Source organism: Lithobates pipiens, unplaced genomic scaffold, assembly GCF_037356315.1.
Source record: "Lithobates pipiens isolate NorthernLeopardFrog02 unplaced genomic scaffold, aLitPip1_a1.2 Scaffold_3, whole genome shotgun sequence".
Taxonomy (NCBI): domain Eukaryota; kingdom Metazoa; phylum Chordata; class Amphibia; order Anura; family Ranidae; genus Lithobates; species Lithobates pipiens.
Window position 1 is genome coordinate 228,135,179 of NW_027507790.1, and position 20,646 is coordinate 228,155,824.

At 43.7% G+C, this 20,646-nt stretch overlaps 1 protein-coding gene across 3 annotated transcripts in view; it reads right to left on the reverse strand.

Moving 5' to 3' along the window:
• IL7R (interleukin 7 receptor) overlaps nucleotides 1–20,646 on the reverse strand; it is a 73,999-nt gene that overhangs the window by 13,697 nt on the left and 39,656 nt on the right. Inside the window, exons 5-7 of one of the 3 annotated variants that reach the window (XM_077462864.1) lie at nucleotides 19,626–19,664; nucleotides 10,996–11,170; nucleotides 3,856–4,035 (exon numbers count right to left, since the gene is read on the reverse strand). In XM_077462864.1, the coding sequence (XP_077318990.1) occupies nucleotides 3,856–4,035; nucleotides 10,996–11,170; nucleotides 19,626–19,664 (394 nt within the window). Of the gene's footprint in view, nucleotides 1–3,855; nucleotides 4,036–4,316; nucleotides 5,193–10,995; nucleotides 11,171–19,625; nucleotides 19,665–20,646 lie in introns of those variants that run through there. The other 2 variants (XM_077462867.1, XM_077462865.1) reach the window with 2 other exon arrangements.

Sequence of the window (20,646 nt, forward strand, 5' to 3'; positions counted from 1 at the left end):
TGCTGCAGAAATCTCCTTCCACTGAGTCTGACTGCAACCATTTTAATTGTGGGCAACTGAATCGACTGCCTGTTCACTTCCTGCATTTACACAGACACACAGAGGCACACCTTCAGCTCTGCAGCTCTCATTGCCTCTCTTATGACTCATCCCCTTTCCCTTCCTGGAAAACTCTCACGAGAGTGAGAGGAAGAGCTGTGCATGAAGTCATAAGCCTGGGCTTTTTACCAGACAAGAAACAGGAAGTGGGCTGTATCAGGTATTTACTGGCAAAAAAATAAAAATGTTTTACTATCCAACGTTAAAACAACAAGGGCAGAGGATTTAATAGATGAAAAAATGACTGAAGTTCCGCTTTAAATTTGTAGGTCGGGCAATGGGCTTTTATGAGATAGTGATTGCATGGCCCTATCACTTCCACAACCTTTAAAGGTACCCCACCCCAACGCAACTGCCCCCCCATCCAACTGCCCTCCCTACCCCATCTGGTTCTGCTGCCCCACCTGTAGACCTGTACACCCAGGACTGGCATGGTGGGCGTTGGCGAGTGCAAGGTAGGGAGACCAGTGAACATACATTCACTGATCTCCCCTCTGATGAATGAACACCAAAGAAATGTGTATAACATCACTTCCAGGTTTGGTTGTCACTTTCCCCAGCTGCTGTTGCCAGGGAAGAAGCAAATGGAGTGCAATCATAGTTACATAATAGGTGAGGTTGAAAAAAGACACAAGTCCATCAAGTCCAACCTATGTGTGTGATTATATGTCAGTATTACATTGTATATCCCTGTATGTTGCGGTGGTTCAGGTGCTTATCTAATAGTTTCTAGAAACTATTGATGCCCCCCACTGAGACCACCGCCTGTGGAAGGGAATTCCACATCCTTGCCGCTCTTACAGTAAAGAACCCTCTACGTAGTTTAAGGTTAAACCTCTTTTCTTCTAATTGTAATGAGTGGCCACGAGCCTTGTTAAACTCCCTTCTGCAAAAAAGTTTTATCCCTATTGTGGGGTCACCAGTACGGTATTTGTATATTGAAATCATATCCCCTCTCAAGCTTCTCTTCTCCAGAGAGAATAAGTTCAGTGCTCGCAACCTTTCCTCATAACTAATATTCTCCAGACCCTTTATTAGCTTTGTTACCCTTTGTACTCGCTCCATTTCCAGTACATCGTTCATGAGGACTGGTGCCCAGAACTGGACAGCATACTCTAAGCCCACGTACACACGGTCGGAGATTTTGCCAGCCAAATCCGTCGGATTTTGTCCGTCGGATTTAGTCCGATGGATTGTGTCCAAAACTGTTGCATACACACGGCCGGGCCAAGTTGTCTGATTTAGCGGTTGCCAAGAACGCGGTGATGTAAGCTGTGTACGGCGGGACTAGAAAAAGGAAGTTCAGCACCACGTCCGGCACCCTTTCGGCTCCTTCTGCTGATCTCGTGTTTTAGTAGAAGTTTGGTGAGAGCCGATTCGTGCTTTTCAGATTAGTGATTCAGATCGCTACCGCTCTTCAGTTTGTGCTTGTCTTTGCGTATCTCATAATCAGTGCGTGCAGTTATTAAGTATTTGCTTCTCATTGTGGACTATATCTTGGTATAGTACGCTTTGAAAGGCATTTATTGTCTGCTTGCTTCTGCTATTCAGGTCGTCCTTTCAGGCCTTGCTGTTTATCGGTGCTTTCTGGTGTCCATTCTGACCAGCCGACCGTTTTACAAACATGTTTCGTCTACGTATTCATCGTACAGTTTGTGCTGTGCAGGGGCTTCGTGTTGGGGTTCTTACTTTGACTTTGACACAAGCCCGGCCCATGAACAGGGAGGGGAGGCATTTGTGGACCAAGAATTGGTTGCGCCAGCGTCACCAGTTCTCCCACATGCCTTTGCTCCGTGAGATCCGCGAGAATAATCCTGATCATTTCTTGATTTTTCTCAGGATGACGGACCCCGTTTTTCACCGTCTGCTGGCTTTGCTGACCCCTTATATCACCAGGCAGGATACCTGCATGCAGCAAGCCATCACTCCGGAGCAGAGGCTCATCGCCACGTTGCGCTACTTGGCGACAGGGAGAAGCCTTCATGACCTCAAGTTCTCTACAGGCATCTCCCCCCAGGCTCTGGGGATCATTATTCCAGAGACCTGTTCTGCCATCATTCAGCTCCTGCAGAAGGACTATATTATGCTAAGTTTTATCCTTAAACATCGCATTCTATGTATTTCATGATTGCTAATGTCTTGCATTTCTTTCCTCATTCCCTAATTACCATCATTGCAATATGCTCTAATTCATATGCTCTGCCCCTTTGTCCTCATGCATATTTGCCTCACTAACTTCCCCACGATGCTCTTCTTGGCCCATAAAACTATAGTCTAGTCACTTAACAATGTCTTTTGTCAGCTCCATAGTATTGCTTTCCCCTAAACACCCCCTTAAATATCTAAAAATGTCATGTGTGTGCTTCAATTCATGCAAAGTGACCTTTTTTTGTTTTTTGGAGTTGTGCCAAACTCATTAGTAACCCCCCTCTCCCCAACTGCTACCTCAGCTGATAGCAATCTTCTATCTGATGACTTGACCCAACCCAATACACACTCTAAATACCTTTTTCATGATCACATTTATGGACAAATTCACCAAAGCATGTAGTGTAAGGGCCTGCCTCAATACTTTCAAATGCTATTTTTATTTTTTTAACACATACATTTTCCTGCTATGTAATAGCAGAATGTCAAAATGTCCTTCCATTTTGTTATTATGACACTTCTTACCTTTCCGGTGTGCTGCCAATAGTGTAACTAAGGAGGGGCTTTCCAAAGTATCACACATTATTTAGGCATTCAGCTCTCAATCAAGTGGAGAGCGTTACCTGTCCTAAACATCCCCCCTAATTTTTTAGCAAGGGCCCATCAGATGGGGGGGGGGGGATGGGGGGGTTATGACTCTCGTAAGGGGACCTTATACTTTAGGCTTTAAATACTCATTTAAAAAAATGTTATACTAATTTTGTACAAAAATGTGGGTGTCTAATCTGCATGCAATGTTGATTTGTCAAATTACTAGTTTTTGTTCTTGTGTCACTACACAGTGTCCTTCAACGCCACAGGAATGGCAGACTGTGACCTCCCACTTTGCCATTTTTATTAAAGTTGTGCCTTTTTCACCAACAGTGTAAACCCAAGTTCAGAGCGAGATGAGGGGACAGTCTCTTCTTCAGATAATCTTATTATGTTGTGGGTCTGCTACACACACACCTTGTTTTTGTAATTAATGTATGTAGTGAATTACTGACCAAAATCATGCTCATTTTCAGCACCATGGCAGGAAAATGGCATGATTGTCCAAATTTACACCTCACTGTGGGTGCTTTTTACTAAAGGCACATCCACTATGCACAACAAGTGCACTGCAAAAGTACACCTGAAACTGCACTTGGAGTGCAAGTGCAACCCCTTCATCTCAGACACTGCACAAAACATGTACATTGATCCCCCATGATGATAGATAGCGCATGTTTACACACTCTGTGCATCTTCCAAATTTTTAATTATGCAAAATACAACATTTTTATGTTAAAAAGCAAAAATAAAACCCTATCTAGTTTTTTAGTATTCACACTCTCCCCAATGATGTTCTTCATTTTATTTTTAACATCATTAATGTTTTTTTGTACAATTTCCAAATCCCTATTGCACCCCATTATCTCCCCGATCAAGATCTGGGCACTTTCACTGGTAAATCGGGAATCTTCCTCCACATCACCTAGAAAACAAAGCAAACAAACACACCATGTAATCCAAATATGGTGATATACATTGCTGAGCTTACCGGAAGCTGTGTTCTCCGACACTCACCTGTTGTGGTGACAATTTGGCCAACCTCCACGATCTCTCCTTCTTCCTCCTCCTCCTCCTCCTGCTCCTGCTCCTGCTCCTCTGTTTCTTCTTTTGGAAGTTGCCCTTCTTTGGGAGGGGTGTGGTCCCTGGTGTCCTCATGGTCCCTGGTGTCCTCATACTTGCAGAGTCTTCTCTCCCCTATGAGAATGTAAACAAAGATTAATTAGCACACAGAAATAGGAATCTGAAACATTGCCTGGAAGTGTTGTACAATTGTGTTTTTGGGTCGAGTTACAAGGTGAGAGCATTATTGGGGACACTGTTAAGCTGGAATACTTCCCTGCAGAACGATGTTTCATACGAACGAACGAAACCATGACCTTGAAAGTGGCCATTTTAAAATGCACAACATAAAATCAAAGCACATGGAGCATGTATGCAAGCAAGAATAATCATATGAACACATGACAATTACTTACTTTTTTTAAGAACACGCTTGATCCTTAGGTACTGCTCGTGCTCCCTCAGTTTCAGGTCTGACCAGCGTTTTCTCAGTTGATCCTTGGATCGGCGTACCCCAAAATTCTTCAGAAGACTCTTCACAACTTTATTCATGATCTTCGCCTTTCTGATATTTGGGTTTGGGTAAGGTCCATACTTCCCATCATAGTCGGTCCTGTTCAATATGTCGACCATCTCCAACATCTCTCCAAAAGACATATTTGAGGCCTTAAATCTTGTCTTCTTGGATCGGGACGTTTCAGGCTCCGGGCTTTCCTCACCCTGCTCCTCGTTAGTGGAACTATTAGTGCGCACCTGCGTTCTCTCCGCCATGTGCTCTCCCCACTGCGTGGGAAGCGAAGGGGCGGGGAATAGTCTGGAAAGAACATCAGGGGCGGGCGGAGTTTCACGCATGCGCACTGTATATAAAATGCAACACATGTGTATCGTCCGTACGATCTGGGAGGAGAGTGTGAGGCACGGACACGGAGAACGTGGAAACGAAGGTAACATTTTAAACTTGGTGCTTCACTAGACTAGACTGCTTGTATCTAGGCCGATGTTGGGACAAGATTAGGAGGGATTTTAATTGCATTATTAGTATTTGAGGGTTTGTCTTGTGTTGTGTCTTGCAGACAAAATGGATCCATTCAACAATGCCAACTTTATGGGGCTATTCATAGATCTGTACATGGAGATGCCCTGCCTGTGGCAGTTCCATAAGTTTTATAATGACAGATCAAAGAGGAACGCAGCACTGGAGAAACTGCTTGCTTTGTTGCGGATCATGGTCCCCACGGCAGACATGGCCTATCTGAATCGCAAAATTGTGGCCATGAAGCTTACATATTTCAGGGAGAGAAAGAAGCACCTGGAGTCCTTGAGAGCAGGAGATACAGATGCTGTTTATTACCCCAGGATGGTGCACTTTGACAGGCTGCATTTTCTGGTAGACCAAGGGGTACCCAGGCCACCACTCAGGCCACCACTCTCCAGGCTTCCTCCAAGGCACCCTTCACCCCCAGCTGAGGCTTCTGATGTCCAACCTGGGCCTTCCAGGCAGCACCATGTAGTGGGGCCCAGCTTGAGACAGGTATTGCATTGTTGAACATATTTCTTGTGTTACATTTAATGATGTTAACTAGATGTTCTTATTGATCAGTAAGTTGAGATTTCTACAAGTGGTTTACATCTCAAGAGACAGAAGTGACCAAAAATGTTTGGGACGGGAAAGAAAAATGCTGGTGTCAGAATGATAGTCTGTTCTATTTGGTAACATTCAATTAGCAAAAGCCAGGAGCACAAAATGGTGTGATTGATGATCAAAAAACTAAAACTATGTCCCCTTTTCATACACAGGATGACCTCAGTCGGGGGGAGGCTGTGGCAAGTGGCAGCCAGGAGGTCCACCAATGCCCTCCTCCTCCTGCCCCAGCTACAGGAGCCCAGCCACAGCCTGGAAGGATGCCTGGTGGGAAGTCCCAAAGGAAGACCAGAGAGTGATGGCCTGGGTTGAGTCTGGTGTGCCAGAAGATGCAGCCTCTTGAAGGTCACCATCCTGGGGACAGAAATGGCATCTGAATTTCCTGCTCTCTAGGACTTCGGGACCAGACTTCTCTCCCTGAGATATGTACTCCTCAGGCCACCAATTTTTTAATATCTCATTTAGTCATGTCTGCCCTGGGGGCCAAAGGCTGCACCAAAGTTAAGAAGTTTCTCCAGTGCTGCGTTCCTAGTTTTATTTTCTAGCGAACAAAATAAATGTAATTTTTCTTTGATGAAATACTCGTGTAATGTGTTTTCCTTCAAAAAGTACAGTTTATTTGTGAGCAGGCAGGTACATTTCAAAAATACAAAGTGAACTAAAGAACAAGGGGTACCAACACTAAACAACCTCCTGTAGATTAAAAAAGAAAAAGAAAATATAAAAAATACAATAATGTTGTTGTCGTAAGTTTACACACACAAAATTTTTTTTTTTTTTAAATAAGGAGAAATGAGCAAAGTGTCTTTAAAGGAGATTTTTAGGGAATCCCCCCCCCCCCCCCCAAAACATCCAAAAAATAAAAAAACAAATAAAAAATTATGTAGATGTGACGCAAAATAAAATTGTATTGTTGAAATGGTTAAAAAAAAGAGTAATGAAATCCGTTCGGGAGAAGTGTGTGTGACTATTAGTGATGGACGAACTTCCGACGGGACGTTTCGCGAAAGCGAAATGCGAACGGACCCAAACGTTCGCGAAACCGAACGTTCGCCGCGGGCCCCATTGACTTCAATGGGAGGCGAACTTTGCAAACCTTCATGTCGAATTTGCGGCCACGTGGTAATTATTAGGGGGTAAAACGTAGTCCCACCATCTGGACAATGACATAATACATGTATGAGGTGAATTTGGGATCGATAACTACAAGCATTTTTATTTTATTTGGGAAATTGTTCTAACAATTCAGGACTATGGAGCTAATGAAGGCAATGGAGGAGAGGGAAGGTCAGGGACCAGGGTAGGCAAAGAAGAGGGTGCAGGAGATGATCACCAGCAGCGTGACATACCGGAATGACACATGCACCGTGATAGAGGCATCTGACAGCAGCACCGTAATACAGAGCACTGACAGCAGCACCGTGACATACAGCGCTGACAGCAGCACCGTGACATACAGCACTGACAGCAGCACCGTGACATACAGCGCTGACAGCAGCACCGTGACATACAGCGCTGACAGCAGCACCGTGACATACAGCGCTGACAGCAGCACCGTGACATACAGCGCTGACAGCAGCACCGTGACATACAGCGCTGACAGCAGCACCGTGACATACAGCACTGACAGCAGCACCGTAAGCAGCCCCAGGAGGAAGTCAGCACAGCACAGGGATGGTGTGATCCCCTCATAATAAGAACCCCCAGGAGGAAGTCAGCACAGCACAGGGATAGTGTGATCCCTTCATAATAAGAACCCCCAGGAGGAAGTCAGCACAGCACAGGGATATCATAAGCAGCCCCAGTAGAAATATGACACCGCTCAACCTCTTCAAAGAGGAGGGTAGGGGCATATAGTACGGTGTGCTTTTTTGGGTCAAGGAAGTGAGCAGACTGTACGTCAGTCCCTATACCGCTGAAGGACTGCTGCAGTATAGGGCAGCGGTCAGCAGTGGTGCACGTCAACCCTATCTATTGTGGACCTATAGCGGTCCTTACAGAACAGCAGACTGTACCGCACTCAAGCCTATGTACCGTAGCACCCTATACCAAGTTACCAGTCCTTATAAGAACTTTTGTGGACCAAGCAGGTTGTGTATTAGTGTTTAGCAGACTGTACGTCAGTCCCTATACCGCTGAAGGACTGCTGCAGTATAGGGCAGCGGTCAGCAGTGGTGCACGTCAACCCTATCTATTGTGGACCGATAGCGGTCCTTACAGAACAGCAGACTGTACCGCACTCAAGCCTATGTACCGTAGCACCCTATACCAAGTTACCAGTCCTTATAAGAACTTTTGTGGACCAAGCAGGTTGTGTATTAGTGTTTAGCAGACTGTACGTCAGTCCCTATACCGCTGAAGGACTGCTGCAGTATAGGGCAGCGGTCAGCAGTGGTGCACGTCAACCCTATCTATTGTGGACCGATAGCGGTCCTTACAGAACAGCAGACTGTACCGCACTCAAGCCTATGTACCGTAGCACCCTATACCAAGTTACCAGTCCTTATAAGAACTTTTGTGGACCAAGCAGGTTGTGTATTAGTGTTTAGCAGACTGTACGTCAGTCCCTATACCGCTGAAGGACTGCTGCAGTATAGAGCAGCGGTCAGCAGTGGTGCACGTCAACCCTATCTATTGTGGACCGATAGCGGTCCTTACAGAACAGCAGACTGTACCGCACTCAAGCCTATGTACCGTAGCACCCTATACCAAGTTACCAGTCCTTATAAGAACTTTTGTGGAACAAGCAGGTTGTGTGTTAGTGATTAGCAGACTGTACGTCAGTCCCTATACCGCTGAAGGACTGCTGCAGTATAGGGCAGCGGTCAGCAGTGGTGCACGTCAACCCTATCTATTGTGGACCGATAGCGGTCCTTACAGAACAGCAGACTGTACCGCACTCAAGCCTATGTACCGTAGCACCCTATACCAAGTTACCAGTCCTTATAAGAACTTTTGTGGAACAAGTGAGTTGTGAATGTTTAGCAGACTGCAGCAGAAGGGCAGCAGTCAAGTATAATATCCTTTCTATATTTGGAAGAAAGAATATTATACATGTACAAGCCTATTACTGTACCACTGATACCAGTCCTGAAAAGAACCTTTGTGGAACTAATAATAACAGCAAGTCTTTAAAATTACCCTCACTGCCTGACAACACTGCTTCCTTCCTGTCCCTATACAAATTGGCAAAAAAAGAGAACGATTAGTGGTTACTGGAACAGCTCTTTTGTGGACCTTGATAGTAACAGCTAATGATGATGATGATGATGATGATGATGAAAGACTAATCTGGCTGTCCCTGTAGCATACACCGTCCTTTCCCTTTCTCTAAACTAACAAAAGACACTCAGGCTGCTGCAAGAATCAGCAGCACAGCAAACCTATCAACACCTAACACCTATACCAGTCCTGAAAAGAACTTTTGTGTACCAAATAGCTAGTGGTTTATCTCTCCCTACTCCACACAGGAACCTGTCCCTATCGTAACAGAAGAAAGAATGTAAAATGGCCACCGGATCGGGTGTATTTATAGGTTAGGGGGAATGTCCAAGTGTCCATGTGCTGTCATGTCTCAATTGGCTGTCCTGTATCACATGATAAACGTGTCACCAAAGGTTAAAGTTCTTGTATACATTAAACACGTAAGTCCGCCGCGGCGAACGACGGAAAAAGGCGTTCGAACGTGCGGACCGCGAATGTCGGAAATTCGCCGCGAAACGACCGCCGGGCGAAACGTTCGTCCATCACTAGTGACTATGAGCATCAAAAGAAGTTGGTTCTTTCAGCATTGTTAAAGATCAAGAGAATGCGCTTGATGAATGAATTTTTAACATTGAAGCATGACGAATATGCTATATCGCTTACGAGCAGTAGTTTTACCTGAACGAGCGCTTCGGTGTCGGAATTTGAATGTGAGCATGCGTGGCACTTGGTCCGATCAAAATGCTCTACACATGATCGGATTAGGTCCGACCGGCCCAGTTGGTCGGGAAATATTTCCAACATGTTGGAAAATTGGGTCCGACGGAGATTCGGACGGAATCAGTCCAATGCATACCACACACAGTTGGATTATCCGACGACACGGTCCGATAAGACGCATTCCGACGGATTCTCCGACCGTGTGTACAAGGCATAAGTGCGGGCAGACCAGAGTCTTGTAGAGCGGGAGAATTATCGTTTTATCCCTGGAGTTGATCCCTTTTTTAATGCCAATATTCTGTTTGCTTTGTTAGCAGCAGCTTGGCATTGCATGCCATTGCTGAGCCTATCATCTACTAGGACCCCCAGTTCCTTTTCCATCCTAGATTCCCACAGAGGTTCTCCCCCCAATATATAGATTGCATTCATATTTTTGCTACCCAAATGTACACCCAGGAATGGTACATTTTTCTATATTGAACCTCATTTGACATGTAGTTGCCCACCCCATTCATTTGTTAAGATCTTTTTGCAAGGCTTCTACATCCTGCAGAGAAGTTTTTGCCCTGCTTAGCTTAGTATCGTCCACAAATACAGAGATTGAACTGTTTATCCCATCCTCCAGGTCGTTTATGAACAAATTAAATAGGATTGGTCCCAGCACAGAACCCTGGGGGACCCCACTACCCACCCCTGACTATTCCGAGTACTCCCTATTTATTACCACCCCCTGAACTCACCCATGCAGCCAGTTTTCAATCCATGTACTCACCCTATGGTCCATGCCAATGGACCTTATTTTGTACAGTAAACGTTTATGGGGAACTGTATCAAATGCTTTTGCAAAATTCAAATACACCACGTCTACAGGCCTTCCTTTATCTAGATGGCAACTCACCTCCTCATAGAAGGTTAATAGATTGGTTTGGCAAGAACGATTCTTCATGAATCCATGCTGATTACTGCTAATGATACCGTTCTCATTACTAAAATCTTGTATATAGTATCTTATCATCCCCTCCAAGAGTTTACATACTATTGATGTTAGGCTAACTGGTCTGTAAATCAGTGGGATGTATTTTGGGCCCTTTTTAAAAATTGGTGCTACATTGGCTTTTCTCCAATCTGTGCTCCATTAGCTTCAGTGGAAAGTAGAGGAGACATCAGGAGTTAAATAGACCCCTAATGTCTCAGTAAAGAGAATCCATTATTACAATATTACAATTCTGTCATTACAATAAAGTTAACTGTTTAAAAAAAAAAGTTTAAAAAAGTACTATAAAAAATAAAACACACATGTGGTAGGTGCGCCTTAGTATGAAAATGACAACTGTCTACACATGTTACATATGGGTGTGAATGCAATATGTGTGAGAGCAATAATTCACCACTCGCTGTTCACTCTTTCACTGTGAGTGATGACACAACAGTTTAAAGTTGTAACTTCTCTCATTCATTGGATGAACTGGGTACAAACACAACCCAATTCCAATTATATTAGCCACGTGCTTTATTCCAAGTTCCCTTACCTTCGTTATCATTCGTCTCTTCGTAATCAGTTGTCACAAAGTGGACTATTTCACTCCAGTGACTCCAAGAACCGTGAAAGAAATTTCCATTTGGCTTTGATCGAACCCTTGCTTCGTATGTTGTAGAATATTCTAAGTTTCTCTTTGGGATTTGTATGTAGTCATTCCTCCAACACTAAACAGAGAATAATGCATTCAATTTAAAGAGTTCCACTGATCACTGTTTACATTTTTAAATGGTCACATAACCCCGTTTTGATTTAACCGCTTCCGGACCGCCCTATAGCAGTTTTACTGTTACACTATGGCACCTGTGCGCTGGATCCCTTATACATACGTGATTCAACACTTCGGGGTAGGGGTGCGCACCCGCCGATCATCAGGGAGAGAGACAGAACTGTGATCTGCCTACGTAAACAAGGCAGATCACTGTTCTGATGAAGGGTGGGGGTGGTGTGAGGGATGGAGTTTGTGTCCCTGCAAAGCAGAGAATAAATTCTATCTCTTCTCCTAGTAAAAGCACCTCACACAGTACACACAAACACTGGTTAGGCACACAGTTAACCCTTAGATCGCCCCTGATGTTTAACCCTTCCCCGGCAGTGTCATTAGTACAGTGACAGTGCATATTTTTAGCACTGATTAATGTATTAGTGTCAATGGTCCCCAAAAAGTGACAAAAGTGTCAGTAAATGTCAGAATGTCCACTGCAATATCGCAGTCCCCCTATAAGTTTATGATCGCCACCATTTCTAGTAAAAAAATATGAATAAATAAATAAAAATATCCCATAGTTTGTAGACGCTATAACTTTTTGCGCAAACCAATCAATATACGCTTATCGTGATTTGTTTTTACCAAAAATATGTAGCAGAATTCATATTTGATGAATAAATTGGCTTTTTTTTACGTTTTTTTCCATTGGATTTGTTTTATAGCAGAAAGTAAAAAATATATATATTTTTTCAAAATTGTCTATTTTTTTTGTTTATAGCACAAAAAATAAAAACCACAGAGGTGATCAAATACCACCAAAAGAAATCTCTATTTGTGGGAAAAAAGGACATTTTATTTAGGTACAGCATCACATGACAATGTGTAATTGTCAGCTAAAATAACGCAGTGCCGTACTGCAAAAAATGGTTTGGTCGTGAAGGGAGGTAAATCTTCTGGAGGACAAATGGTTAAAGAGGAAGTAAACCTTGATGGGTTTATTTCCTCTTTGTTCCCTGTAGCACGAAATGTCCATCTTCTTCCGGGTATCGCTGCTCCGGCGCTGTGCGTGGCGCATGCGCACGGGAGCCGTTACTAACGGCATATCACTGTTAGCAGCGGCATGCTCAGTGCGCATGCGCCGTAGACAGCGGTGACTGTCTTTTTGCAAATATCTCCTAAACCATGTAGGTTTAGGAGATATTTCATGGACCTACAGGTACCGTATATACTCGAGTATAGGTCGATCCGAATATAAGCCGAGGCCCCTAATTTACCACAAAAAAACTGGGAAAACTTATTGACTCGTGTATAAGCCGAGGGTGAGACATGCAGCAGCTACTGTTACAGCTTAAAAGAGTGGAAAAGAGGGTCAACAATGCCCATCTGCAGCTGCATACCTCCCTGTGTCCCTCCCTGTGTCCATCCCTGTGTCCATCCCTGTGTCCATCCCTGTGTCCCGTCCATCCCTGTGTCCCGTCCATCCCTGTGTCCTGTCCATCCCTGTGTCCCGTCCATGCCTGTGTCCCGTCCATCCCTGTGTCCATCCCTGTGTCCCGTCCCTCCCTGTGTCCATCCCTGTGTCCCGTCCCTCCCTGTGTCCATGGCAGCCTACCTGTCTCTTTGCCTTCTGCAGCCTCTGTGTACCATGCCGCACCTCTCCTCTTCGTCTGACAGACGGCGGCCATTCCACTGTTCAAAAGCCGCGCCTCTCTGTCTGTGATAGGCGGAACACTCAATTTCCCAGCAGTCAGTGTTCCGCCTATCACGGACATCCTCTCATCCTCGTCCGTAGTATGAGAATGAGCCGATGTCCGTGATAGGTGGAACACTGACTGCTGGGAAATTGAGTGTTCCGTCTATCACAGACAGGGAGGCGCGGCTTTTGAATAGTGGAATGGTCGCCGTCTGCCTACCTGATCTGCGTGACTCGAGTATAAGCCGAGGGGGGCACTTTCAGCCTAAAAAAAGGGGCTGAAAATCTCGGCTTATACTTGAGTATATACGGTAAGCCTTAATCTAGGCTTGCCTGTAGGTCAAAGTGGTCTGTAAGGGTTTACAACCACTTTAACCGCTTAAGGACCGCCTCGCACTGATGTACGTCGGTAGAATGGCACGGCTGGGCACAAGCACGTACCTGTACGTTGCCCTTTAAGTGCCCAGCCGTGGGTCGCAAATGCGCCGCCGGTGGTGCACTTGCGACCCGGTCCTGAGCTCCTTGACCATGGCCATGGGAACCGGGGACCCGATCGCCACCGCGATTGGGTCACAGAACTGAGGAACGAGGAGAGGTAAGTGTAAACAAACCTCTCATCGTGCTTCCTACTGAGGCTGTCACTGATCATCTGTTCCCTGTTATAGGGAAAGGCGATCAGTGACGTCAGACGCCAAGCCACCACCCCTACAGTTAAAAAAACACACACACTCAACCCTTACACTGCCCCCTAGTGGCTAACTCCTTCACTGCCAGTGATATTTTTACAGTAATCAGTGCATTTTTAATTGCACTGATTGCTGTATTAATGCCAACAGTCCCAAAAATGTGTCAAAATTGTCTGACGTGTCCGCCATAATGTCGCAGTCACAATAAAAATCGCTGATCGCCGCCATTACTAGTAAAAAAAAAGATTAATAAAAATGCTATAAAACTATCCCCTATATTGTAGACGCTATAACGTTTGTGCAAACCAATAAATAAATGCTTATTGCGATTTTTTTAACCAAAAATATGTAGAAGAATACATATCGGCCTAAACTGAGGAAAAAAATTTTTTTTTATATATATTTTTGGGGGATATTTATTATAGCAAAATGTAAAAAATAATGCGTTTTTTTCAAAATTGTTGCTCTTTTTTTGTTTATAGCGCAAATAATAAAAACCGCAGGGGGATCAAATACCACCAAAAGAAAGCTCTATTTGTGGGGAGAAAAGGACGTCAATTTAGTTTCGGAGCCATGTCGCACGACCGTGCAATTGTCAGTTAAAATGACGCAGTGCCGAAACGCAAAAAGGGGCTTGGTCCTTTAGCTGGAAAATGGTCCGGGGCTTAAGTGGTTAAAGTACATCTAAAACCCCAATTATTTTTATTTTTATTTTGGATAATGTAGGGAATGGTTAACATTAAATTTTTTGCCCTCCGTGTGGAGAATTTCCTTAGTTTCCTGTCCTGTAGACACAACATGAATTGAGGTAAATCTCTAAGCCCTTGTACACACGGACGGAGATTCCGTCGGAATGTTTCCTGTGTGTGGTCTGCATCGGACTGTTTCCGCCGGAATATCCAACGGACCAAGTTTTCCAACTTGCCGGTAAAATTTTCCGACAAAATGCTCCTATCGGACATACTCCGATCATGTGTAGCCTACTCCTACGGACAAAGTGCCACGCATGCTCAGATCAAATTCCTACACCAAAGCTATTGGCTACTAGCCTGAACGTAGTCCCGTCGTAATGAAAAAAGGTCAGCACGTTATGTACAATCAGATTTTCCGACAACTTAGTCCGACCGTGTGTATGCAACATTACTTCCGGACCTCTTCCGGAATTAATCCGTCGGAATTACTCAGACGGATTTGGTTGTCGGAATCTCCTCCCATGTGTACAAGGGCTTAGAGCGTTACCAGAACAAGTGTACCAATTGGAAGATTTCCCCTGTATATCTTTTCTGGTAACAAATACTTTTGAATTTTTCTTAGCTTTACGTACTGGAAACAATGGTCAGCAGGACAAATGATCGGCTCCTCTTGAATGGGACTGTTGGTAATTTTTTCGCCTGCAGCCAATCAGCTACAGTGCTGATCAGTGTATTCTGACAGTGGAGGAGCCCCGCTGTCAGAATACAATAGCTCAGGTGGAATATTCTACTAGTTTTGGAAAAAGTTAGGTAGAGTTAAGCTGGCCCTAGGTGACTCAGTCTTTTTCCATCATCCATCAGCCCGGGGAAAAAAATTTAAATAAATGGATTCCCCTATACACACAAGCCAGGTGGATGGAAGAATCCATTTAATTTTTCTCAATCAGCCTGTCATCTATGGCCAGCTTAACTCCCCCTAACTTTTCCCAAAACAAATAAAACACATTTGGGCTTTAGATACATTCTAAAGAAGATCTGCACTGAGAACAATTCACAGACTGCCAACGGTAACTTCCCCCTGCTTGTCTGGATGTCATGCTGATTGTCTTTTTTTTTCATGTATTTTATTTGTTTTCTCTTAAGTTAAGAAGACAGGGAGAAGATACTAAGGCTCCGTTCACACAGGGGGCGACACGAGGCGACACGACTTGCCGTGCCACGACCTGACAAGTCGCCCCCGTTCTGTACTACGGAACCGTTCTAAGAGGAGCGACTCGAGTCGCTCCGACTTAGAAAAAAGGTTCCTGTACTACTTTTGGGCGACCTCGGGGCGACTTGCATTGACTTCTATACAGAAGTCATTTGCAAGTCGCCGCTGAGGTCGCGGCAGGTCGCGGCGTGGCAAGTCGTGTCGCCTCGCATCGCCCCCTGTGTGAACCGAGCCTTATACTGTGTATTGACACCATCATCATATGACAATGAAGGCTCCATTCTTAGCAGAGAACTTTGATATTGAGTCCGGAAAGAAATGTTGGCTTGGGGACATAGAGACGACTTAATAATGGATTAGATAGCTATATCTGGAGTGAGATGTTGTCCATGTCCTTATTTCTTGAATAACAAAAAGAAAAGGTCCATATTCAAGTTAAATAGGAACTCCACTTTTGTTGACCAAAAAATAAAAAATAATTCCCTCTGGGTGATAAATTTACATTGCAGGGATTTCTAACAAACTTTGTTGCAGAGTCCAACCTTTTGCATTTAAAGCTATTAAAGGGAAACTGCGGTCTATCAGAATGTATAGGAGTTTGGTATATACTTCTTTCATTTAATATAGTCTTGTCATACTCCTTAATTGTATATGTATATAAGAAACTGCATATGATTATTTTATATTTTTATGTGCTTTTAGCAGGGGGGCTCTTAGCTTTTCTCACATGTTTTCCAGTGTCTCCTATTTGCTCTGTAGTAAAAAGCCCTGCTGCGTATAGAGCAAGCTTCCAACAGAGATATACAGTATCTCACAAAAGTGAGTAAACCCCTCACATTTTTGTACATATTTTATTGGATCTTTTCATGTGACAAAACTGAAGAAATGACACTTTGCCACAATGTACAGTAGTGAGTGTACATCTTGTATAACAGTGTAAATTTGCTGTCCCCTTAAAATAACTAAAATAACTCAACACACAGCCATTATTGTCTAAACCGCTGGCAACAAAAGTGAGTATACCCCTAAGTGAAAATGTCCAAATTGGGCCCATTTAGCCATTTCCCCCCCCCCAGGTGTCAGCAGTTTAACAGGACAGGTTTCACTCGGAACAGGCCTCGCCATGGTCGACCAAAGAAGTTGTGCATGTGCTCAGCGTCATATCCAGAGGTTGATTTTGAGAAACAGACATATGAATGCTGCCAGTATTGCTGCAGAGGCTGAAGTAGTGGGAAGTAAGCCCGTCAGTGCTCAGACCATACACCACAGACTGCATCAAATTGGTCTGCATGGCTGTCGTCCCAGAAGGAAGCCTCTTCTAAAGATGATGCACAAAGCCCGCAAACAGTTTGCTGAAGACAAGCAGGCTAAGAACATGAATTTCTGGAACCTGATGAGATCAAGATACTTATTTTGTTCAGAAGGTGTCAATTGTGTGTGGCGGCAACCAGGTGAGGAGTACAAAGACAAGTGTTTCTTGCCTACAGTCAAGCATGGTGGTGGGAGTATCATGATCTGGGGCTGCATGAGTACTGCCGGTACTGAGGAGCTACCGTTCATTGAGGGAACCACAAATGCCAACATGTACTGTGACATACTGAAGCAGAGCATGATCTCCTCCCTTCGGACACTGGGCTGCAGGGCAATATTTCAACATGATAATGACCCCAAACACACCTCCACGATGACCACTGCCTTGCTAAAGAAGCTGAGGGTAAAGGTGATGGACTGGCCAAGCATGTCTCCAGACCTAAACCCTATTGAGTATCTGTGGGGCATCCTCAAATGGAAGGTTGAGGAGGGCAAGGTCTCTAACATTCACCAGCTCCGTGATGTCATCATGGTGGAGTGGAAGAGGACTCAAGTGGCAACCTGTGAAGCTCTGGTGAGCTCCATGCCCAAGAAGGTTAAGGCAGTGCTGGAAAATAATGTTGGCCACACAAAATATTGACACTTTGGGCCCAATTTTGACATTTTCACTTAGGGGTGTACTCACTTTTGCCGCCAGCTGTTTAGACATTAATGGCTGTGTGTTGAGTTATTTTGAGGGGACAGCAAATTTACACTGTTATACAAGCTGTACACTCACTACTTTACATTGTAGCAAAGTGTCATTTCTTCAGTGTTGTCACATGAAAAGATATAATAAAATATTTAAAAAAATGTGAGGGGTGTACTCACTGAAATACTGTAATAATTAAGTGTCTCAAAATGGAACAGCTTCTGTTGTGCTATCTTATTTGAAAACCCATAAATCCATTGAAACCAGTGTCATGGGTGCACCTACTATAAGTCTTTGCAATTGAAGGGTTTAAATATAGACATGTCTGCAAAAGCGCCTGCAAACTTATTTTAAAAGGACTGTGAGGGCCATTCTCTCTTTAGCAGAAGTGATAGAGGAACTACTATAAAGCTATTTATCGCTTCCGTAGACTGACACACAACCTCCCTTCCAATGTCCCCCCTAGTGGTTCCTGGGACTCACCTTGCTCCTTTGTGGATCTCTACAGACAACGAGCCTAATGGAAAAAGGTGTTCTAATGTATAAGAACCTTGCAAACCATGCACAAGGTTTTTGTGTAGCCTTGGACCATATGATTTTGATTTCTAGCATTTTGATCACATGCAGGAGTTTGTAGGCAGGGCCATCCAAACATGGGCATTCACGGGTATCAGGCCTCGTTGTTACCAGCACTTATACAGTTTCATACCCCACACTCAACCCCGTATGCTTCCTGGACGAACTGGTTAATTGTTCCTCTGATAGGCCACAAGTATTAACAGAGGCAAGTCCAATGCATTTGCAAGACTTTACTTTCCAACTTTAGGGCACACAATGACAGCACATATAGTACAATAATGACATCAGTGCTTTCAATTCTAACACATATAGAATTTTAAAGCACAGTAGTTTCTGTACTTCTCACCCTTATGCTCGACCGCGGTCAGCATATTCCTCAGTCTGGCATACTGCTAGTCCTGTTTCCAATTTCAGTCCTGCTCAGGGTGTCAGGATCTCACCAAGTATTCCCCAGTCGGAGAATACCAGACACTGGAGTTTCATATCTTTGCAGGATGGGCTCCGTTGAGAGTCCAAACGTCCAATGAGAGCCAAGTATTGAGAGGAGTTCCTTTCTCTTTGCACTCTCCACCCCAACTCCTCCCACCCTGCAACATTTCCAAGGGAGGGCACTACCATGTGGCTAAATTGGAAAAAATGCTAACACTCCTTTACAAACTCAGACACAGTAATCTATGTTTAAACACTTAAGCTACGTAGGTGTTTTCTGTATGCTCAGGAATTAAAAGAAGTCAGAAGAAACTCATGCCCCACCTGTGGTTTCCGGGCTCTCCCACTCCCCTTGGAAGCCTGGGACCACAGAAATTAGCTTTAAGATCGCAAGCTGGAGGGCACTGAGGAACATCTGTTCCATGATGTCCTCTGCAGTGTATGAACCAGAAAGTGCTCACCTCTGAGCACTTCTGGGTTCAGAACTGACAAAATGCCACCTAAAAAGCTGGGTAAAAAACAAATTAAGCGCAGTGCATGCTTGATCAGAAGGCAGGGGAGACATTAGGGTTTTAATAAGCCCTGATATCTCCATAAAGAGTCCCTTTAACCTGCCAGTGCTATCACAATATAATATCAGTAAAATAAAATTGAAAAAAGAGTTAAACATATCATATAAAAAAAATTGTTAAATTAAAGCACCTCCATTGTCCTATGCACACATGTACAAACACAAATGTGTAAAATCATTGTAAACAATGATTTTGCAACACATATTGGGCATTTTATTGTGTTTGTATTCACTAAAATTAATATTAGTGCATTTTCTTTCCTGAAAATATAGATTTTGCTGAACAGTTGTACAAATATCTTGTAACATAAAAAAAGAGCAGCTACCAATTATTTATTCTAAAAAGCCTCTGCTTTTAGAAAATATATATGTTGGGGGGTTTAAGTAATTTTGTAGCTAAAAATGTAGACTTTATTGGGGGTGCGCACAAAATTAAACATTTGCTCTGGAGGTAAAGTGGTTAATAATGACATTTAACAGGTATTTTTGTTTCTCAAAAATAATATGATTTATTTGCAGTAAATCTTTTAATATTTTTGTTTTAACACTTACCATCTTGTACTTTCCATAACTTATTTGATTTCCACATATCTGCAAAAAACATACGTGCATAAGACATATTCATTCATTCAAATAAAAAAGTAATAATATATTTTTGAATATTTCTATTTTGATAATTTTAATGTATTTCAAAATAATGGGGGGACTGAGATTTTTTTTAAGTACTGTATATCTAAATTACATTTTTTTTCTGTTTTGTTTTGGACACAGTGGGAACCCCCCTCAACCCCCCCCCCCTTTTTCTTTGTTGTCTGTGTTCAATTAGGGAAATTTTTCTTTTTCTTCCATTCCTGCATCGAGGTACACCAGAAAGAGAGGAGATCTCTGAAGCAAAAACCTGTTAATACCCTATTTGTTGTTACCAGAACAGGTGTTCTCATTGGAAGTTTTATCCACTGTTACTGTCTCCGTTAACTCGACATTTTAGATTTTCTGCTTATCTTTAGTCTGGGGAACATAGGCAGCTGTGAGATACTCAATGAACGCTGAGAAATAAACTGAGGACGCTCTTCACTGCAATACTACTTTTTAGGACAGTCCCTCCGGCAAAGACTAGGAAAATGAACAGCACTGGGACACTTTCAGCAAGGTCCCAGGACAGACGAGTGCTAGTACTGATATGCTAGGGATATCAGCAGCAACAGTTACTACGATCCTCCACTTAGGCCTGTACTCACAATGTCCCTTAGATACCTCACTCCAAAATCAGACAGACAATTCCTCAGTGATTCTCCCGGACTGGATCCCTTGCTTAGTTCAGAGATTTTAGCAGAATACGCCCCCCAGCAATGCCACAGTTGGGACCTCCATAAGCACAGGTGAGCTGCTCAGATGAGCAGCAACCCTTCAGGCTGGGAACTAGAACAGGGCTGCCTCAGGCTCCAAACAATTTATGCACTTCCCAGCTATCTTCTGGGAATCCTCCCCCAGGGATTGGCTGATGCTACATAAATATTCAGGTTGCTCATCTGCCTCCTCCCACCCACTATATTCTAGAATTCTCCAGCAAACA